The sequence below is a fragment of the Maniola jurtina genome, chromosome 27 (assembly GCF_905333055.1).
Source record: "Maniola jurtina chromosome 27, ilManJurt1.1, whole genome shotgun sequence".
Taxonomy (NCBI): Eukaryota; Metazoa; Arthropoda; class Insecta; order Lepidoptera; family Nymphalidae; genus Maniola; species Maniola jurtina.
In genome coordinates, this window is record NC_060055.1 from 2,120,917 (window position 1) to 2,145,136 (window position 24,220).

Sequence of the window (24,220 nt, forward strand, 5' to 3'; positions counted from 1 at the left end):
CTCTTTTCTAGTTACTGTAACCTTCACTTGTCGGGGTAGTCCAGTAATTCTGTAATATGAGATGGAAAGTTTTCAGAATGTTATGCAAATTGGTGTTTTTATAGATTTCGATGTGCTCTTTCCGAATTTTTATTTTGCCACCTCGTACCTTTGCCGCTCGCGCCGCCATCTTGGAAAAATGGCGCCCAAAAACAGTTTTTTCACGATAACTTCTTTCCCACTCATTTTACGATAAAAATGGCAATGTAACAATTAAACTAGAGACAATTTCCTACAATTTGTGTAGTCACCTTTTTTTGTAGACTCATGGGAGAAGGTCCCATGGGCATCTTTTGGGTTTAAAACCCAAAAAAAAAGGCTCATATGCACGTGAGATCGAAACTGCGATGCAGTATATTTACTCTTATCTCGAGCAGAATTCTGAAGAGTGTTAGTATTCTCTGGTCGAACTGATGGCTTAAATTGAAGGTGACTACCGGCTCCTGGAGATACCATAAAAAAAAATCACGCCACTCACTCTACCACATGGTGGTGTGGAAATGAGTTATTTAGCCAAAACGAGTGTTGGAGTGGGCTTTGTGGCGCTCGTACACTGAAACTATTGAGTCTACAAAAAAAGGTGACTACACAAATTGTAGGAAATTGTATCTAGTTTAATTGTTACATAGCAATTTTTGTCGTAAAATGAATGGGAAAGAAGTTATCGTGAAAAAACTGTTTTTGGGCGCCATTTTTCCAAGATGGCGGCGCGAGCGGCAAAGGTACGAGGTGGCAAAATAAAAATTCGGAAAGAGCACATCAAAATCTATAAAAACACCAATTTGCATAACATTCTGAAAACTTTCCAGATAAGCCCCTTTTTGACGCCCAAATTACTGGGCCAGGGGTGTTATAAATTTTTAATTTACACTTGTAATTGTTGTTTCGGATTGACTGTGCTGCTTAGGCCCTACTGGCCGCTACAGCGTCACCGGATGGGTAGTCTGTCTGTCTGTCCGTCTGTCATGTCTGTCAATAAAACCTTCAGGGCCTAAAATCCCGTTGGCCTAAAATCATGAAATTTGGCAGGTAGGTAGGTCTTATAGCACAAATAAAGGAATAAATACGAAAACCGTGAATTTTTAGTTACATCATAAAAAAAAATAGTTTTAGAAAAAATACCCAAGTACCTACGGAACCCTCTGTGCGCGAGTCTGACTCGCACTTGGCCAGTTTTTCTCGGCAACGGATCGACGTCATTTTTTGCATGGGTAGTACATTCGTATAGTTTAATACCTAGAGAGTGGCATAGGCTTACTTTTGATCCCGGAAACTCAACGACATTCCACAAGATTTCTAAAAACCTACATCCACGCGGACAAAGTCGCGTCGCGAGCACCACCTAGTAAGACAATAAATGAAAAATAAAAACAATTAAATTTATGCATTTATTACCGAAGCGGAAACGTAAAGAACCTTGACTGAGTTCGCTTAATTTAAAAAAAAATTAGATCGTATGATTCCGACATTCTAAAAAACCTTTTATTTGTAGAGCAATTTGTACATGTAAAGATTTATCGTGCAAGGATACAAAAAAGAGGTGATAACCCAGTGGTTAGAACGTCGGCCTTCTTTTTGGAGGACTGGGGTTTGATGCCGGGCAGGCACCTCTAACTTTTCGGAGTTATGTGCGTTTTAAGCGATTAAATATCACGGAAAACATTTATTTTATTTTTATTCAGATACAAGCTAGCCTTTAACTGCAATCTCACCTGGTGGTAAGTGATAATGCAGTCTAAGATTGAAGCGGGCTAACCTGAAAGGGATATGGCAGTTTTTATTAAGCCGACCGAAATGCTTAATCGCTTGGCGACAAGGTTTTGCCGGTAGGGTGGTAACTAGCCACGGCGGAAGCCTCCGACCAGACCAAACCAGAAATTTAGGAATTATAAACCGAACCTCTGCCGGGAAACCTCTGCGCCAGGCAGGGCTAGTTTTCAACCCCCGACCCAAAAAGAGGAGTGTTATAAGTTTGACGCGTGTATCTGTCTGTGGCATCGTAGCTCCTAAACTAATGAACCGATTTTAATTTAGTTTGTTTTTGTTTGAAAGGTGGCTTGATCGAGTCTTCTTAGCTATAATCCAAGAAAATCGGTTCAGCCGTTTGAAAGTTATCAGCTCTTTTCTAGTTACTGTAACCTTCACTTGTCGGGGTTGTTATAAATTTTTAATTTACACTTGTTAAAAGATGATAAGGCGTGTTCAAATGGCAAGTTGACATTATACAGTAGTTATATGCAGGTTATGTTTGTATTGTGACATTTTAATGGTCTGAGAACCGTGCTTATGTGGGAAGTTCGTGCATTCAATGGCGCAATATAAACATTAGGTCATTTATAATGTAAAATATAAAAATTACCTTCTTTGTAACTATAAGCAAGTTTTTTTGCGAAATATTTTTAGCTTTGAAACTGAGGACTTAAAAGTTAATTGACGTTTTACATCGTTAATTAGTGATATGCATTAAAATTTTAACTAGAGTTCATTAATGAAAGGCTCTCCATTTTTTTATTTTACTTTATAGTTATTAAACTGGACGTTTACGTATGTAATTAAAGTTTGATTTAGTTTTATATATTTAACATAAAGTTAAGACTTCAAAGTTGAATATCAAAAAGAAGTTAGTGTTAATTAGATACTTTTAGCGTAATTACATCCAATTTCGAGCCACCTTTTCCCTCAATTAAACAAAACTCTCTCTCATATCTGAGGTTTCAGTTCACCCCTGAACCCAGAGGAAGGCTTAGATTGATGAGCCATTGAGGTCTAGACCAAATACCACAAAGGGATTTTATAATTAGAATGAGAAGTTGTTTCATTCAAAGGATAAGTTAATAGGCACCTTCTGGCTTCTAGGCAAGACGCTCTCCGCCTTAGGATGCATCATCACTTACTACTTTATGTAATTGCAGCCAAGCGCAAGTTAATATGGTTGACAAGTGTAAATCAAAAATTTATAACACCACCGACAAGTGAAGGTTACAGTATCTAGAAAAGAACTGATAACTTTCAACTGAACAGACTGAACCAATTTTCTTGGATTATAACTAAGAACACTCTCGATCAAGCCACCTTTCAAACAAAAAAAAACTAAATTAAAATCGGTTCATTAGTTTAGGAGCTACGATGCCACAGACAGATACACACGTCAAACTTATAACACCCCTCTTTTTGGATCGGGGGTTAAAAAATAAGGAGAGATAAAAAAGGAAACAAAAGTAGATTTATAAGTTACGTCCGTTTATTCACACACATCCTCGCCTCTATTGCATCTGTACATTTTTTTTATCTTTATTCACAATATAAGTTACATTCCGAACAATTACTTATTTATTATAGAGATTGAGTATTACAAAGAGATTTTTTGGCCTATTCCTATCACAGTATTTACCATCCGTGCGCGAGTCCATGACCGCCGTAGGCTCCATGTGAGGCGTACGCGACGGGAGCGTGGACGATGGGGGCTGGGTGGGTCTGAGATAGGGATGAGGTGGCTACTGAGTGGGAACCTCCGGCGATGAGGCCGGGGGCGGCGTAGGCTCCGTATCCGGCGACGCCGTGACCAGCGGCCAGACCAGCGCCGTAACCGGCGGCGATACCGTGACCAGCGGCGAGACCAGCGCCGTAACCGGCGGCCAGACCGTGACCAGCGGCCAGACCGGCGTACGCGCCATGTCCGGCCAATTGACGAGCTACCACGGGAGCGACTCCAGCGGCGGCACCGTCGATCTGGGCTTGAGCGGTCTGGGCGGCGTTGACGGATTGCCATGCGTGGTCTTCAGCAGCGTTGACGGCCTGACCCTGGACTTCCGAAGCCTGGTCGTGCCATTCGCGGGCAGCGTCGACTGAAGCGCGGGCGTGGTCGGAAACGGTGACGTGAGCGTCGATGGCGGCGCCCTGGATGTCACCGGGGGGGATGGTGGGGGCGACGGCGTGGCCGACGGCTAACGGGGCGGCGACAGCCAAACCCGCGCCATAGCCCAGACCACCGTGGCCGAGGGCGAGACCGCCATGGCCAAGTCCGGCATAGCCATAGGATGGTGCTGCTGCTGCGCAGGCGAGGACGGCGGTGGCTACAATCTGTTGAAAAAAGGGGAAAATTAGTAAAGAAAATGGATTTTGGACTGCAATCATTGAACTTCGTTCGACGGCATTCCCACTATATTTCATCATGGGGTTCTTCAATGAGTCAATCAACAAATTCCTGAAAGATCGGCAAGGCATTAGCAAGTTCCTATGGTCCTTGCAATATGTTCATGGGTGGCGGTCATCACTTAATATCAGGTGACCCGCCTGCTCGTTTGCTCGCTATTTTTTTTTTTAATTGAGAGGAAAAGGTAAATTCTTGATCGCGAAAACTGTAAAACAGCCTGTTATGATTCCTTGGAGGTTACTAAGACAAAGGAATAAGTTGCGCAGGTCTAAACAGTTTCTGGGTTAAAAAAATATTATAAAGAGATCGTGGTTATGTAACAAGGTAGGTCAAAGATAGTCCGAAAAAGTAGATCAGGTCATGTATGGCGTAATTTTTTTAAATCGTAAAAATGTGTTAGGATAAAGTTGAAATAGTTTAGATACTGAATCTAAATCGATCCAAAAAACGAAACAGTTCATAAATGGCAAAAAAAAAACTTAAAGGAACGTGTTAGAACAAAGAAAAAAGTTGGAGTAGGTCATGGTGTATGAAGGGGTCTGAAATAATTAGCAGTCCTAGGTCACATATCACGAACTAGGCTAGACAAAGGAAGAAATAGCGAAGGTCAAAGTAGGTAGTTCCAGATTTTTGGAATTTTTAGTTGGAAAGATTAGTTTCTGGTCTTTCAGGAGCAAGAGGAAGAAAGTTGAAATGGGTGAAATAGAAATTATAGGTTCAGAAAATATAGCAATCCGTGGTTAAACACCAGGTATATGCTAAAAGTAAGTCAATCCAAGTCACTAAGACTTAAGCTAAGGCTACACGTATCCTGGTCCAGAAAATTTGAACCGATTTAGGCGTGGTTTACACGATTTCAACGCCACAAAACACTAGCTTTATTTAACTGGGGGCGGTATGATTGAGCTTTATAAATCCACAACACTTCACAATTGCACAACTATGTTACTGTTAACTATGGTTAAGTTAACTATTAAACTATGGTTATCGGTTAACTAACCAGAAATCTCATCGTGCACTTCTGTTAGACTGCTCGTGGGCTACTGATTGCTGTTGTTTGGTCGCCCTGCGCTTTTATACTAACGCTTGCTTGGAACGGCTGCGAAAAAAGTAAGTGGTCTCAGTCAAGGGCGGGAAGGGTGCAGGAAGCCTGGTCATTTTGACAGCAACGTGTTCGAAATTCAAATTTCGGACTCCACACGGTCACAGACATTTCTACTTTTTTTTAATTAGGCAAAGGCTTAGTTCTGTACAGCCAAATGAAAGGAGGTTGTATTAAGTCTCCTTAATAACCTATCATTCGAAGTAAATATATTATTTTAATCGGTCGAGTAGTTGGAAGTTTATTGTAATTTAACTAGCTTTATGTCTGTTATTTCATCCGCGTGGACTACACAAATTTCAAACCCCTATTTCATCCCCTTAGGGGTTGAACTTTCAAAAATCGAGTGTAATTCTGTACAACCAAATAAAAAAAGTTTGTACATAGTCTCCCGAATAATTTACCATTACATAGGTCCCGTAATCGGAATCAGTAAAACCAATTATTATCTAGTGACTTTTTTTAATCAGGCAAAGATGGCAAAGGTTTACTTCTGTACAGCCAAATTAAAGAAGGTTGTATTAAGTCTCCCGTATAACTTAACGATATAAATATAGTACGTACGTTTGGAGAACGCACACGCCATATTTGCTCTGTGTCAACTTTCATGTCAAAAGTTCGATTTTAGTCCTTAACAGGGCTCTCTCCGTCACTTACTCCATACAATCGTAGTTCCAATTTCATTTGAATATTAAGCTACCAAAGTCCATGAAATTTTGCAGACATATTCTAGAAACTAATATCTGTGTCTGTGGTTTTCCAGATTTCTGTTAAAATATTCGGTTTCAAAGTTACGCGGTCTTAAAAATTTACATACAAATCTTTGAGCCCCTGTAATTTTAAAACTACATATTTTTAGAAAAATCTAAAACACCACAGACACAGATATTAGTTTCTAGAATATGTCTGCATGGACTTTGGTTGCTTAATATTCAAATGAAATTGGAACTACGTTTGTATGAAACGAGTGACGGAGAGAGCCCTCTTAATCTGAGGGCAAACAGTACTTTTGATATAACAGTTGACTCATAAATCAAATATGGCGAGTGCGCTCTCAAAATGTATGCATTATACATATTTTAAACGGTCTATAGTAATCGGAAGCACTATTATGTCAATTATGTAATAATGACACATCAATATTGATGTGTTTGGTTCATGAAAGTATAATTTGTCTTCTCAGAGAATTAATTTGAATTTTATTAAGCGGTTTTACTCATAACTTTGTATGCGTAGTTTTCCGAGTATCGTTGAAAAACGTCTAGTCTTGTGATGTTTTACCGATAAAGAGGTGCCGCCAAGCGATATAACGTTCCAGTACGATGACTGATTGAAATCGATTAGGGAGTATGCGTTTAGAGCAGTAACCCTAGCGCGTTCCTCAGCGCTTTTCATACAAACGTAGTTTGATTTCCATTTGAGTATAAACCATATTATTATGGTCTGATGGGACTTGGGAGGTTTCGGTCGTGGCTAGTTACCACCCTACCAGCAAAACAGTATGTGTGTGTGTATGTTTGTTACTCTTTCACCCAAAACTACTTGACGGATTTGGCTGTTTGGAATGGAGATAGATAATATCCTGGATTAGGATTGGCCCAATCCAGTAATTGAACCTAGGACTTCGTTACCCGCTGTCGTACATGCTTACCACTTGACCAATGAGGCATTTTTAACCCCCGACCCAAAAAGAGGGGTGTTATAAGTTTAACTGTGTAGGTATCTGTGTATCTTCGTGTCTGTGTATCTGTGTATCTGTCTATGGCGTCGTAGCTCCTAAAGTAATGAATCGATTTTAGTTTTTTTTTTTTTGTTTCAAAGGTGGCTTGATCGAGAGTGTTCTTAGCTATAATCGAAGAAAATCGGTTCAGCCGTTTGAAAGTTATCATCTCTTTTCTAGTTACTGTAACCTGCACTTGTCGGGGGTGTTATAAATTTTTAATTTACACTTGTATATCTATAGTTTGTATATCAATGTAAATATTTATAGGTATTCAGGTCGCAGGATGCAATTATAGGCGCTGCGTAAATTAGACACGGTGTGATCACATCCCATCAAACAGGCTCCGAGACCTATCCGATGACATTCATCTAAATAAGGTTTCCATTAGAGTTTGGATGATAGGCTTTGCATCTATTTATAATTTTTAACCCCCGACCCAAAAAGAGGGGTGTTATAAGTTTGACGTGTGTATCTGTGTATCTGTCTGTGGCATCGTAGCTCCTTAACTAATGAATCGATTTTAATTTAGTTTTTGTTTGAAGGGTGGCTTGATCGTGAGTGTTCTTAGCTATAATCCAAGAAAATCGGTTCAGCCGTTTGAAAGTGATCAGCTCTTTTCTAGTTACTGTAAACCTTACTTGTCGGGGGTGTTATAAATTTTTAATTTACACTTGTCTGTCGCTCGGTGTATTTAAACATTGTACTATATGAACATTGTATGATTGTAAACATTGCATGTATTTATGAACTCAAATTTTTCCTCTTTCATTTGATATCCTACTCGACACAATAGGAAAAAAATTTTGGAGACTCCCACTTTTTTGGATGTAACATCCGTCAGGTCGATTTTCATATAAAATGTAGCCTATGTCACCCGGATCATAATAACTTCATTCATCAAAATCGGCTGAGTAGTTTAGGCGCTACGATGGAACACACATATATTCACACTACCTATATATACATAGACTGCTAAAACCATAACCCTTTCTTTTGGCTTTGCCGTAGTCGGGTAACAAATACATGGTTAAATTAAAAGAATCTTAATGAAAAAGACTTCAACGCGCGCGCGTTGCTTCAGGAAAAATGGATATTTTACACAATATTAATATTTTAATTCATTTACATTTATTTATGTTAATTTTATTAACATATTGAAAGGCTAATGAATATACATATATATTGTATATATACTTTACGAGGTTTCGCGCGTTATTGGTTTTTTGGGTCACGAAAAACTTAACTACGTATATTTCTAGTTATAAAGTTAATTATTATTTGTAGTTATAAAGTTGGCGTAATATTTACTTACATTTTTTATGAAAACCTGTATTTTAATCACGATCATCATATTATGATCAACCCATTTCCGCCCCACTACTGAGTACGGGTCTCCTCTCAGAATGAGAAGGGTTAGGCCATAGTCTGCCACGCTGGCCCAATGCGGATTGGCAGACTTCACACACCGTCGAGAACATGGAGAACTCTCAGGCATGCAGGTTTCCTCACGATGTTTTCCTTCACCGTTAAAGCAAGTGATATTTACCTAACTGAAAAGTTAGTGGTGCGTGCCCGGGATCGAACCCCCGACCTTAGGCGGATTAGAAGGCGGACGTTCTAACCACTAGGCTATCACAGCTACAGGCTACAGTAACACGATGCCACTGAGATATCAAGTACGCTTAGAATTTGTCTGCATTGTATTCCTAGTTGTTGAGGGTCGAAACCCTTTCCATCAATCACATAATAGGTGAAGGTTTTCTTGGGATAATAATTTTACCAATGTTTTTCTATTGGGCTTACGTCTGTAACGATGTTGACAGGTTAGGATGCAGTTTTTTTGTATTAAATAAGTATTACTTCTTAAAAAGTTTAGGGGTTCAGAGAGAGCTGCAGAATCAGAGGTTTTCTCACTGATCTGTACTAGTACACGCTGGACCTGCAATTGCCGAATTATTCTTGCAAGTTACGTGATTTTCGCCATTTTGGAGCTGATAGTAGCAGTGAGCATCATGTGAGCGTACTCAGAACCAAACTTAAGTGAAGAGAAATCTGTCAATATAATGTCAACATGAAGACCATTTGACACAATATCAATTTTGATTCCCGATACCCACGGTGGAACGTCGCGCTCCGAATTGGCACAAAAATAAGTGTCATTTTGTACGGCCCACCTCTTCCAGCGTACTTGTATATGCATTTCAGTGGTTATCCTTTTTAAGGTTCCGTACCTCAAAAGAAAAAACGGAAGCCTTATAGGATCACTTTGTTGTCTGTCTGTCTGTCCGTCCGTCGTGTCTGTCAAGAAAACCTTTAGGGTACTTCCCGTTGACTCAGAATCATGAGATTTGGCAGGGAGGTAGGTCATATAGCACAAGTAAAGGAATAAATCCGAAAACCGTGAATTTGTGGTTACATCATTAAAAAAAAATTAAAATGTGTTTAAATTTTCAAAGTAAGATAACTATACCAATTGGGGTATTAATATGCTTTACCTGTACATTCTAAAACAGATTTTTATTTATTTTTATACATAATGGTTTTTATTTATTTATTTTATTTATTTATTTATTGTATTTACAATATTCTAAAACTATTTACATTGAATTTTGATTTATCGTGCAAAATGTCGAAAAAAAATACACGAGTACGGAACCCTCGGTGCGCGAGTTCGACTCGCACTTGGCCGGTTTTTTTCTTTTGATTTATACATATTCATTTATCTTTCTTTTTAAGGTCGCCCTTTAATTAAATTAAATTAAATCTTTTTCTAGTTAATATGAACATTTATGTTAAAAGTCCCATAACTAGATGACCTCGCGAACGCAGCTATGTCAAAGTGAACGAGGCTGTGTTGGGCCTGAGGTTCCGGGTTCTAATTCCGGTTGGAAAAATTATGTTTTTTTTTTTAATTACTAGCTTTAGGGTGTTAATCGTGGTAATAGCTAATCTGATCACCTATAGGTAATCTAATCACTAATCAGTGTATGCGCTACTACGTATTCGGTAAGACATACTAATATGCTCAGTCAGTGTTAATGCCGTGTAAACGGGGTCTTCTAATCGGTCTGTCCGTCTGTCCATGTGTTTTTGTGGGCATTTTGAAAATCACACTAATATTATAAAGGGGAAAGTTTGTATGTGTGTGTGTATGTGTGTGTGTGTGTGTGTGTGTGTGTGTGTGTGTGTGTGTGTGTGTGTGTGTGTGTGTGTGTGTGTGTGTGTATGTTTGTTACTCCTTCACGCAAAAACTACTGGACGGATTGGGCTGAAATTTAGAATGGAGATAGATTATACCCTGGATTAGCACATAGGCTACTTTTTATCCCGGAAAATCAAAGAGTTCCCGAGGGAATTCCAAAAAACCTACATCCACGTGAACGAAGTCGCGGGTATCAGCTAGTAAACTATAATAATTAAGAACTGTAAAACTGAAATTACACATTATGGCATAATTAAATTAAAAAAAAAACACACATTCTGAACATAAAAAGCGTGAGTCAAAAAAAATTGGTTTACCTTCTCTAAAGGTACATAGTTATAGTAAATAGGTATTTTCAAATCTTTTTAAGTTTTTGGAAAAAAAACTACTAATAATGCCCTTCAAAGTTTTCAGCGGTATGTTTCAAGCTGAAGTGGCAGTGGACAGGCCAGGTCTGTCGTAGGGACGATGGCGGTTGGAGCCAAAAGTCCTTGAGTGGTGACCGCGTATAAGCAAGCGTAATATAATGGGATGCTTTCGAGCACGATGGACCAACGATATATTGACGATATAATAGTGGGAAGTCGCTGGTTAAGGAAGGCTGACAGGGTATGGTAGCGCTAATTAGAAAAGGCCTATGTCCAACAGTGGACGTTCACAGGTTCATGATGATGAAAAGTTTTTAATCGACTTCGAAATAAGGAGGAGGTCTCAATTCGTCGGAATCTTTTTTTTGACCGTATTGAAAAAAAAAATTTTTGTTTTTAAGGGTGTACTGTACAGGTGGTCCCATATAAAGGTGAAGATCTGATGAATATCTTCGGAGATGGAGACCAGAACTCCTCAATGGATAAGAGAGAGAGAGAGAGAGCGAGTATAGTAAAACAAAATTAGAAATCCAAGTGTGAAGCTCGCCCTACTTCATACCGAGGTACATTACAAGTGTAGCTAAACAAAAAAATTTTTTTTTACTTTTTAGTGTTTGTGGTTTTTGAAGTCGGTTTTTTTTTTGAATTATTTTTTAGCAACTAGCACAGCTTCGGGACCCTGACCTAAACATGTTCTGACAATTAACCAGTTTTTTTTCTATAGAATAAAAGATATCATTGTCAAATCGAACCCCATACAGACAAATATAAACAAAGCCCCAATCTCATTAAAGGCTATGTAACGAACATTGACGTATTTTCGTGACACATTAATACTAATATTATGAATGCGAAAGTGTCTGTCTGTTTGTTAGCTTTTCACGGACCCTCAAGGTCCATTTATTTAACAGTTTTTACGGGTCCAAAGATAGCTTGCATCCTAGTGAATGCCTTATGCCTTATCTCGTAGTTTTAGTGATTTAGTATTTTGAACCCACAATGTATAGCTGCAAAATTCGGGTCAATACCCCACCTACGACGTGGCATTGACTCCAAGTTGCCTATTTACAGAACGCTCGTTGACCTCTAGCGTCAGTCATATGTTTTATTTGTGAACTTTTTTTGTTAATTTTTTTCGCGTTTTTTTGTGGTTGGTACCTTATCAGTAATCATCATTACTATCACCCTTTCTTCGTTTTTGCTAGCGTTCTGGTTACACTGCGTATAAAAAAAAAAACTAAATCCACGCGTACAAAGTCGCGCGCGCATCATCTTCTAGTAAGATATAAGGCAGAACAATTCACATATCAAACGAACGGGTCACGTTTCTCTGGTCATAAAACTGACCTGTATAATAACAACCACTTTACTTTGAACTCTGAGTTTTATGATACTACAAATAGAGTAGTTATTCCTTCGCACTTAGCTTATTAAATCTGTATCAAATAACATTTGATTTAATGATATTCAACTCTATGCAGTTGTGATAGAGTCGAAAACGATACGTAGTTTTGTGTAGCGATCTAATGTATCACCCATTGTGTGTGGTTTACGCAATTTTAGGCCAAACTGGTAACAAATTAGGGTTCATTATCCTGTATTGAGAAATTGCCTATTGCGTTGCTTTAGTTTAGGTATACTTACGCATTTGATACCTGTACTTAGGTGCTCTGGAGCCAGTTTTAAGTAGTGTTTGGTAATTGTTGAAACTAGGTTTCCGGGGAGGTTAAATCTAGATCCATAAATCGATATTGTATTTGGTATATTTAAATATACCTAGGTTTGTTGAATTCTGGCATAGCTTGAACTGAATGTCTGATATCTATTTCAGGTTTGATTTAAGACTTGAAACAACATGCGGATCTGAGATTTATTACGCGTAGTTCTTATGAAAGTTATAACATAACACAGCATACTAATATTATACTGTACCTACATATAGTATTAGAGGCGCCGGGATCCTTGAGGTCCAAAATTTTGAATTCTTATAATGTTGAATCCCAAAATGTTGCATTCGCAGAATGTTAAATTCCAATTCCCAAAATGTTGAATCCCATCCCAAAATGTTTAAATCGCATAATGTTGAGTTTCAATTCCCATTTCGGGGGGGAGGGGGTTGGGGGGGGGGGTTAGACTCCCAATTCCCCCCTTTCCTCCTTAGCTATCACTCACATAGGTAGGTATACAAATTGGTTGCAGGTCAGATCATAAACTAGAAAAGTGCTATTCCTAAGCTCTACACTAAGCTATTTTGAAAGTAAAATTGGGAACAAAAGGCAATAGAATATTTAAAACAGTGTTAATTACATTCTTTAAATATAATTAAATGTTTCGACACCTTACGCTCGTGGATTGCATATTATAATTTCGTAGAAATTAGCTAAACGCAGTGAGCAGCACGCCTACGAGACGACAAATCAAAATGACAATATTTCACGTAGATTGTAGCGGTCTCGTCAGAAAAGGTTAGAATTTCGTGTGGAAAAAACCGGCCTAGTGCGAGTCAGACTCGCGCACCGAGGGTTCCTTACTCGGGTATTTTTGCCGACATTTTGCACGATAAATCAAAAACTGCATATAAATAAATAAAAATCTGTTTTAGAATGTACAGGTAAAGCCCTTCCATATGATAACCCACTTGGTATAGTTATGTTACTTTGAAACACATTTTTTTGTGTGATTGTGCGAACCACAAGTTCACGGTTTTCGGATTTATTCCTTTACTTGTGCTGTAAGACATACCTGCCAAATTTCATGATTCTAGGTCAACGGGAAGTTTATTCGAAGTTGATACTGTTGTACGTCTTTTGATCGTCTGAATTGTTAGATTTGTAAGATGATATAGTGGTCATAACTAATTACGTAAACTTAAAACTAAAGCTACGAGGATTTCAAACGAAAACAAACTCAGATTCATCAATTTTCCAAACAATCCGATAACAAGTTTCCCGCTTGATTGTGTAATTTTTATTTAGACCCAATGGTCTAGTGCTTTGTCAAATAGAAACGTTGCATACAACGTCTGCCTTGCGGTTGTTACTCTTTAGTCTGAACTGTAATAGGCAGTGATAATGTATCTTCACGGTTTGGTGCCATGAACAAGGCAGCACCGCGGGGCCAATGAGCATTTTAGGTGGTTATTAATTAGTATGTTTAGTATATGCATATAAAATGATAAACTACTAGAGGACGCCCGCGACTTCGAGTGGATAGATAGATAGATAGATAGAACACTTTATTGCACACAAAAACACATATAAAGGAACACAACACAGAAAGAAGAAAACAGAAAAAACAATTGTGAGCAAAGGCGCCCTTATTGCTTGGGCAATCTCTACCAGGCAACCTTTGCTGAAAGGAGTGGTGGATTTAGGTTTCTAAAGATCCCGTGGGAACTGTTTGATTTTCCGGGATAAAAAGTTGCTTATGTCAATTACAGGGACGCAAAACCTCCGTACCACATGCAAATCGGTTAAGCGGATGGGTCTTTAGGGATCCCGTAGGAACTCTTTGATTTTCCGGGATAAATAGGATCCTATGTCCGTCTCAGGGAAGTAAGCTAACTCTGTATCAAATTTCGTAAGAATCGGTTAAACTGTTCGTAAGATAGCAGACAGACAGACACACTTTTGCATTTATGTATGGAAGACTGATATTTATGCAATAAAAACGCCCCTTTCTTGAGGGTGTATTTCTACGTTTCAAAACTGTTCATCAGATCTTCACAAAAATTGGACAAAACTTACTTTTCGGGATAAAAACTACTCTATAGGTATGTTAACCCGAAATATCAGCTACCACCTTTGATTTAAATTCGTTCGGTAGTTTTCGCGTAATGCGCGCACATACAGACAGAAAAACAGACAAAAATTCAAAAAAAAATTGTTTTGTGTTCTATACCGATAATAATAATGTTTCCCCCGGTTAAAACATTTCAAAATATATTTAGGTAATGTACAGAAATCGTCTATTTACAGTTTTTTTTTATTATAAGCATCCATATAGATAAAGATAACAACATACTAATTACTAATTAAAATATGATATATTCTGTGCAACTGTAATATAATTAATCAAGGCATTGTTTCCTATATGAAAAACACAAAGGTCGCAAATAAATCGGTTCACTACATAGATATTTAATAAAAGATTAGAGCTGCTAATTCTTCTTCTTCACAATCGTTCACTCTTGCAATCGGTCGTTGCTGTGAATTCTTCACTGCTGCTCCTGTTGTCGTAAGAATCTGTTAAACTCTTGGGCCTTGAAAAGATAGCAGACAGACAGACACACTTTCGCATTTATAATATTAAGTATAGAAGACTGATATTTATGCAATAAAAATGCCCCTTTCTTGGGGGTGTATTTCAACGTTTCAAAACTGTTCATCAGATCTTCACAAAAATTGGACAAAACTTACATTTACTTGTTGTCCTATCTGTCTGTAATATAAAGTTCAAATATCGTGGCTATCCGCTGAAATTCCAAACAAGCCGGTCGTGGCTGGCTGACCTTTGCGATATGGACAATAGTTATACACGAGTAACGAAATGTGTTAGACCCGCGCCAGAGTGGTAGCGGGTCCATAGGCGGTAGCGATTTTTTATGTTCCTAGCAGTGTGTATTGGAAACAAAGAAGCAACAATTAGTGTAAATTAAAAATTTATAACACTCCCGACAAGTGAAGGTTACAGTAACCAGAAAACAGCTGATAACTTTCAAACGGCTGAACCGATTTTCTTGGATTATAGCTAAAGACACTCTTGATCAAGCCACCTTTCAAACAAAAAAAAAACTAAATTAAAATCGGTTAATTAGTTTAGGAGCTACGATGCCACAGACAGATACACAGATACACACGTCAAACTTATAACACCCCTCTTTTGGGTCGGGGGTTAAAGAGCTTCGTACGGGTCCGTGGAACTTTATCTTGTTACGCTGTATTATCGTTATCAATGTCCCCTTACCTTTTGACTTTGGTTTTTGAGGGATTTTTAAATGTAGGCTTTGAATTGATATGGTTTTTGCGCTTGGTTAGTTATATACTAGGTTTGTAGTCTTGTTTTTAAGACTCCCACTGAAATCTACCGGTGCAGCTTGCTATAGTATGATGCTGAGCGAGAAACTTATATTGGGTCAAACATAACCCTATGCTTAGCTAATACTAATTAGTTTTACTTTGAAGTTTAACTGTGGTGATCAAATAAAGTTTTCTTTGTTTCTACTAATGATCGCTATCAGTTCGCCCATACCTTTACCAAGCTCTAATACGCAATTATATTATAGCAGCGTATTGTATTGGCGTAACCGCTATTTTGTATGGTTTACGAGTGGCTGGCAATTGTTGCGGATTAGCCGCTGTAGGTATTTCATTTCGTTTTATTGTTATTAAGTGGTTTTTGAGTTACCTTGTACACTTTATAATGTAGGCGTTGAATTGATATTGTTTTTGCGCTTATGATTTCACTTGGTGATAAGTGATGATGCAGTCTAATCTATATCTGTACTAATATTACGAAAGTGGAATTTGTTTGTTTGTATGTCCTTCCTCCTCGACCTAACTAAGCAGCAGATCGACTTGATTTTTAACCCCCGACCCAAAAAGAGAGGTGTTATAAGTTTGACGTGTGTATCTGTGTATCTGTCTGTGGCACCGTAGCTCCTAAACTAATGAACCGATTTTAATTTAATTTTTTTTTTGTTTGAAAGGTGGCTTGATCGAGAGTGTTCTTAGCTTTAATCCAAGAAAATCGGTTCAGCCGTTTGAAAGTTATTAGCATTTTTGTAGTTACTGTAACCTTCACTTGTCGGGGGTGTTATAAATTTTTAATTTACACTTGTTGTCATAGAGATGTATAGTAGAAAGGACGGATAGTGACATATTATAGGCTACTAACTTAGATTTTTAACCCGGAAAATCAAAGAGTTCCCGCGGGATTCTAAAAACCTTAATCCACGCGGACAAAGTCGCGGGCATCAGCTTGTATCTAAATATAAAAAAGGAAAATGTGATTGACTATTCTATCAACGCACAGTTCAAAGTACTGGACTATTAGTATGGACAACGCAATTGCCCCAGCGTAATCAAAAGATTATACAAGTGTAAATTAAAAATTTATAACACCCCCGACGATCCAAAGTATCTGAGTTTTCCAAAACATCATTTTCATATAAATAATTATGTATTTAGGCAACGTCCATCTTGACAGCTTGACATTTGTCTATTGACATAATATTATGAACCTAACGGTTATCTAACCTTATTTTCTACAAGAAAACTAGAAAAGAGCTGATAACTCTTAAACGGCTGAACCGATTTTCTTGAATTATAGCTAAGAACACTCTCGATCAAGCCACCTTTCAAACAAAAAAAACTAAATTAAAATCGATTCATTAGTTTAGGAGTTACGATGCCACAGACAGATACACAGATACACCGATACACAGATACACACGTCAAACTTATAACACCCCTTTTTTTGTTAGGGGGTTAATAAAACGATTCTAACTCGAGGTGTCGTTAAATCACATATTGTTACACTAACCCCGCAATGTATCTCACAGCGTTGCATTGTTGCCTTGCATGAGATGTTTGCCAAGAATTAGCGATAGCTTGACCCGATGACCTACCTTTTTATCGCGGTTTCGCTTGCAATCTGATTGAGACGCGTGTGATAGTTTCTTAACCACTGAAATGGGCATATACAAGTGCGCTGGAAGAGGTGCGCCATAGAAAATTATAATTATTTAACCGACTTCATAAAAAGTAGGAGAGCTTCTCTATTCGACTGTAAAACACGGTTTTTTTTAATAAGATATACCTAGTATATTTTTGGTACAGTGGTAGGTACCACTAAAAATTGTGAAATAAAAAAAAAAAATTAATTGAAAACCGACTTTCATGATTCTAGGTCAACGGGAAGTACCCTATAGGTTTTTTAACAGACACGACAGACAGACAACAAAGTGACCCTATAAGGGTTCCGTTTTTCCTTTTGAGGTACGGAACCCAAAAAAAAACTATCCTAAAAAGAAATAATGACTGCCATAGGTTGTAGCAACTAGCATGACTACGGAACTAATATTCTGACACATCCTTGACCAGGTTTTTAAAAATAAAATATATCCGTCAGACCCGACAGATAAATCTTTTTCCCACGAAATACGAATGCAATGAGGCAAATCGGTGGAAATTACGTAAACAGTAATCATTATTTATAGAAATATTTTTATTATACACTAAATGATGCCCGCAACTCTCGTCCGCATGGATTTAGGTTTTTAAAAATGCCATGGGAACTCTTTGATTTTCTGGGATAAAAAGGAGCATATAATATGTCAGTCTCTGCATGGGATGCAAGCAATCTCCAATAAAAATCGGTGTAAGGGATGAGCCTTTTAGAATCCCATGGGAACTCCTTGATTCTTACCCGACTGCGGCAAAAGGAACGGTTATGATTTTAGCAGTCTGTGTATGTATGTGTGTTTGTAAGCAATTTCTGTGTGTTCCACCGTTGTGCCTACTACTGGGCCGATTTTGATGAATGAGGTGTCAGTTGATTTGTTGTAAAGGTCCGGGTGACCTTATTACCTCAAAAAATATGGAGGTCTCCAAAAAATTTTTTGTTATTGTATCGAGTGGGATGTCAAATGAAAGAGGAGAAAATACCATGAATATAAATGTACTACAACATTAAAATATATCAAGCGACCGAAAACAATTTTACTCTAATATTCGTAGTCGGGTTTTAGTTTTCAACTTTATCTTGTTTGGGGTAAAGAGTAAGTAGCCTATGTCCGTTCCCAGATTTTAATTTTTTTCCAAATAGGCATGAGCTTCGCTCCTATCACACCAACGTAGGTAATGATGCAGCCTTACCTAGAAGGTGCCTATTTACTCTTCTTTTGATCCATCATCATCACCAACCAACAAACAAACACACATTTACATCTATATACTTTACTTACTAATAAATAAAAATTAAGTGTCTGTCTGTTTGAACGGGCTAATCTTCGGAATGGCTGAATCTATTTTGACGGGACTTTCCCAGACAAGTAGATCATTAACCAAGGAGTAACATAGGCTACTTTTTTAACCGACTTTAAAAAATGGAGGAGTTGTGTTTTTCTACCTATGTACACTGATATCTCCGAGATTTCTGAACGGATTTGCGATTTTTTAATCGATAGAGGAACTTTGCGATATTGTTCCATAAAAAAAATTGGATTCCTACACCTCAATCCTGATGCTGCAGGGGATCTGACCAATCCACGCGGGCGAAGCTAGTTTGTAATATGAATAGTGAGAGTGATACTGATTAATATGGGTTTATCGAAATAGGTACCTAGTTTTCAAGAAAAAAAATTGGTTGTCTGTAAAGTCGGTTTACTGACGATAGTTGAACGTGACGACAAAGGCCGATTATGCTTCTTTGTCGCTCGTTCCGCGCCTTCGCTTGCACTTCAAGCCTTACATGGAACGCCTCAGAGCGAGGTAACGCCGCATGAGTCATGTTTTTTCGTGCGTACAGCCGGCTCTATCGAATTATAAGACGTTGTCACGTCAAAAATATTTATTGCATTTACAACAAGGATATTATGAAAAAAAAAACTACTCAACACCGGAATCTAAAGTCTAACAATAAATTCTAGAACTATTACTAACACTATTTAAAACACGGTATTAACCAATACGGAAGGTGAAACATATTTTTTTATTATACCTACCTAGGTGTTTATTTATTAATAATTCAATGTCTTGTGAACATTGATGATAATTAATTTAATAATATTAACTCGGGTTTAAAGTACTACAGACTGACCGCATGTCATATTATGACATTCACTTTTGTACGTAAGCTCTGTGGTACAAGGCATAACCGATAGCGGGTTGTAGAAAAACTACTGGCCTGTACATAAACATCTAGTAGTATTTCATAGAGTTAACAGTTCTTTTCTTTATATTATTATAACATATAGCTGGGACTTCGTCTGTGTTGGTGTTAGCTGGCGGGCGTGCTCTGCCTTTTTGGAGTGTTTTTTTTTGTTAAAACTGACTGGAAAGCGCTCTAAAGGTGTGCCGTGCGTGTGTCGGCGAGCGCCGGCACAGACGAAGTCCATACTTATATAGTTTCCCTAACTTGTTACAAATAACTACAAACTTGACATTGGCTAATCTTTGTAAAGCCAGATGAGAGAGAAAAAAAAACATATAGCTGTATTAGCTCGGACCTGCGTGGATTTTTTTTTTTAATCCTTGAGAATATTTTGTTTTTCCGGTACAAAAGGGGTTTTCTTTAGGTAGCGTTTAAGCTTGCCACAACGTCTGTTATAATTTAAGAGTAATTTAAATGTAAAGAAGTAAGGAGTAACAAACAAACAGACAACGTTTTTGATTTATAAAATTCATACTTATTTTATTAAATTGCGAAAGTGAGTTTGTATATCTTTTACACTATTGGTCAACTGCTATACCGATCTTGGCAATACTTTGCTTACTAAAGACAAACGCGCAAAGGCTTCTTTATATTCTCGAAAATCAAAGAGTTTCTCCTGGATTTTTAGAAAACCTAAGTCTTGACGAAGGCTTTGACGTTCGATAGAATTGAAAATTGAAATAAAATAAGAAGTATGAATGAACACTCTTATTAGTCTTGGCAAATCGAATGCATTATACATGCTTGAGTACAATGCAATAATAGTCTAAAATTGCGGGTCGATAACCGAAAATAGGATGTCAACCTTGGCGGCTGGAAATCCCGCGCGTTTCTAAGAAATCACCTACTCGATATCCGCTTCCGCTTCTGAATGTGACCGGTACCTTTCGCCCGCATACTTGCGACCCAGGGTCACTGGACAATTGATTGATATAATTATGAATATACTGGCTTTAGCACGCGGCATTGACTATTTTCATGGTTCCGTAGAATGATGCTAACAGAACCCCTAACTATTAAGCCTTTGCTGTCCGTCCGTCTGTCTGTCAGCGGGCTGTATATAAGATAGCTAGATAGATATAGATAAAATCTTGATTAGACACAAAACATGAAAAGGAACACAACACAAATAGAAGCAAAAAAAACCGATTGTGTGCAAAGGCGGCCTTATTCCTTAGAACAATCTCCACCAGCCAACCTTTGGTGAAAGAAGAAACTAGTATATCCTTAATCATAATAGGTAGAGACATGAAATTTTCAGATAGTGAGTACATATTTCTATTGCTGTTATAAAACAAATATTAAACAGCAAAGACGGGGAATTTCAAAATGCTGATTAAAAAAAATTTAAAATAGGTAGGTATGTAGAGTTACAGCTTAATGCTTATACGATGGTACAGATGTACAGAACCATATGTGTGCGAGTCGGACTCGAACTTGACTGGTGATTTCTCACAACATTGAAAAAAAAAAATTAAAGCTCTATGCTTTTTATCTAATAGTGTCAACCAATAAGAAGTGATTGTTTGAGACATCTCCAACACACAACTCAACACTAATCTTCTAGAAATTGATATTGATATTGTGTGATATTGTGTGTTGGTGGTGTCTATTGCTTGCTATTCCATCTTCTTTAGCTTCTTGGTTTTTCTGCTTTTCTTGTAGAGGGGGGGCGGGCGGTACATATCGCATGCTACTCGTTGTACTGTACAGATTTGTCTGTTTTGTTGTTTTTTTTAATTCATTATAGGCGCTCGACCACAATTACACCTAATGGAAAGTGATAATGTAGCCTAAGACGGGTTGCGCTTACCTAAAAACGCACATTCACTTTTGTTTAGCGAATTAAGCTTGCAGTTCCTTCTATATCATGGAATTTCGCAAAGTAACGCCTGTTTCTATCCAACATATATCTAGGGAACAATAAAAGTTAAATTGGGCTGGTTTAAACGCCCGCACAGCTTCCGCTACCGCTTTTGAATGTAATCATTACCTTTCACCCGCATTCCTATGGACCATGGTCGCCGCACTAATGACATAAGTTCATATAACGCGACCTCGACAGAGAACCACGTTAATCGATATAAAGGAACGCTGAGAGCTGGAGGTTCTACTCTCGGTTTCTATTTTTAGGGTTCCGTAGTGAAAGGGCGCCAACGGGACCCTATTACTAAGCCTGCGCTGTCTGTCCGACCCTCTGAAAGTCAAAAGTCAAGTCATTTATTCAAATTGGGCACTTTAGTACTCTTTCTTATTGTCAACTAGAGGATGCCCGCGACATCGTCCTTGTGGATTTAGGTTTTTGAAGATCCCGTGGGAACTGGTTGATTTTTCCGGGATAAAAGTTACCTATGTCAATTACAGGGACGCAAGCTACCTCGGTACCAAACATACAAATCGGTTAAGCGGATGGGTTTTTGGGAATCCCGTGGGAACTCTTTGATTTTCCGGGATAAAAAGTAGCCTATGTCCGTCACCGGGATATAATGCTAACTCAATATCCGTCAGAATCGGTTAAACTGTTGGGCCCTGAAAAGGTAGCAGACAGGCAGACAGACAGACACACTTTCGCATTTAGAATATTAGTATTGACTAGCTTATTCCCGCATGGATTACACAAATTTAAACCCTCTATTTTACCCCCTTAGGGATTAATTTTCAAAAATCCTTTCTCAGCGGATGTCTACGTCATAATAGCTATCCGCATGTCCAGCCCGATCCGTCCAGTAGTTTGGGCTGAGCGTTGATAGATCAGTCTGTTAGCTTATCCTTTTTAACCCCCGACCCAAAAAGAGGGATGTTATAAGTTTGACGTGTGTATCTGTGTATCTGTCTGTGGCATCGTAGCTCCTAAACTAATGATCCGATTTTAATTTAGTTTTCGAGAGTGTTCTTAGCTATAGACCAAGAAAATCGGTTCAGCCGTTTGAAAGTTATCAGCTCTTTTCTAGTTACTGTAACCTTCTTTGTCGGGGGTGTTATAAATTTTTAATTTGCACTTGTATATACATATATAGAATATCTCTGTTTGTCGGTCGGATTGTTTAAGTACATAGTTAGAAGTGTGACAAATCTCATTCACGTAGACAATAACTTCCCATTAGATAGCTTTTTTTATTCACTGATTAAAACTCCTAAAAAGGCTTACACTGGCTTATAAGGTTACGTTGGGTCGTATAAAACAAGTACATACATAAGTCGTGCAAGTGCTTACTGCCTGAGTTTTTTCGACCACGTAATTCAAATCTAGAACAAGTGTAAATTAAAAAACTAAATTAAAATCGGTTCATTCGTTTAGGCGCTACGATGCCACAGACAGATACACAGATACACAGATACACATATACACACGTCAAACTTATAACACCCCTCCCCACCCCTTTTGGGTCGGGGGTTAAAAATTTATAACACCCTCGACAAGTGAAGATTACAGTAACACTAGAAAAAACCGGCCAAGTGCGATTCAGACTCGCGCACTGAGGGTTCCGTAATCGGGTATTTTTTCCAACATTTAGCACGATAAATCAAACACTATTATGCATAAAAATAAATAAATATCTGTTTTAGAATATACAGGTAAAGCCCTTTCATATGATACCCCACTTGGTATAATTATCATACTTTTAAAATTGAAACATATAATTTTAATTATATTATAATTTCTAATATTATAATTTCTTTTATGTTTTCATTGCATTATTTTTGTGTTTAGACTATTTAGAGTTACATCCTGTTTTGTGTGCCTTTTTTCAATAAAATAAAATAATATGGGTAGTGATTTATTTATGAAAAAACTTCGAGAAAACCAAGAATTGAATAAATATTTTTTGTCGCAGTAAAAGCCTATTTTTTATTTTATTTTAAGACCTTGAAAAGCTTGTGAACAAGTTGTTTTCATTCACAACCGGATATCATACGCATGTCATAATAATGACAGATTTAGTATAGTAACTATATTGCTATGACCACTGATCTCTATGTACGCTGAAACTGTTATTGCCGACCGATTGATTTTCGCTATTTTGCCCTGATAGCAGCAGTGAGCATCGTGTGACCGTTTTCGGAACTAAATGTTAATGATGAGACATCTGTCAATTTAGTGTCAAGATTGGCACCATTAGACACATTATGAATAAATGAATGGATGGATGAATATACTTTTATTGCACAGCACAAAATTAATACAGATAAAACACATACAAAGCAAAACAAAAATATAGGCAGGTACAATTTGGCGGCCTTTGGCGCTACCTAGCAATTTCTTCCAGGCAACCAAAATGATGCAAAGGACATAGCTATAGATATTAGAGGTAGGTTGTGCAAGCATATACATTCGTATCAATTTTCCATGGGACCATTTGTGACGAAAAAAAATTACTGTCATTTTATGATAGCCCACCTCTTCCAGCGAACTTGTGTACAAGTCAATTTCAGTGGCTATGACTCACCCACATATTAATTTATGCGAAATAAGCGGATGTCCTCGACTCGCCTTTATATCAGAGCAGTGACGTTTACTCCATTCAGACATAAAGACGCTAAATACCCCATTGTATTATTATGTACAAAAATTATTCAGATGTATGGTATATAATGTATCTTATCATTTGAAATTAGCAAAAAACCGGCCAAGTGCGAGTCAGACTCGCTCGAAGTACCATATAGGTTTTCTTGACAGACAAGCAGACAACAAAGTGAT

The 24,220-nt window shown here is 37.8% G+C and overlaps 2 protein-coding genes across 6 annotated transcripts in view; one reads left to right on the forward strand and one right to left on the reverse strand.

Moving 5' to 3' along the window:
- LOC123879236 (WD repeat-containing protein 7) overlaps nt 1-24,220 on the forward strand; it is a 150,080-nt gene that overhangs the window by 100,476 nt on the left and 25,384 nt on the right. The window lies entirely within an intron of this gene.
- On the reverse strand, nt 3,259-5,245 carry LOC123879259 (cuticle protein 64-like). Of its 2 annotated transcripts, XM_045926906.1 has the most exons (3): nt 5,193-5,245; nt 3,642-4,119; nt 3,259-3,584 (listed from the first exon to the last, which is right to left on the reverse strand). In XM_045926906.1, exons 1-3 carry the CDS (start codon nt 5,202-5,204, stop codon nt 3,427-3,429), a joined length of 648 nt encoding a protein of 215 aa, XP_045782862.1. In that variant the 5' UTR covers nt 5,205-5,245; the 3' UTR covers nt 3,259-3,426. The 2 variants fall into 2 exon arrangements, with proteins under 2 accessions (XP_045782862.1, XP_045782861.1); XM_045926905.1 differs by having other exon boundaries at nt 3,259-4,119.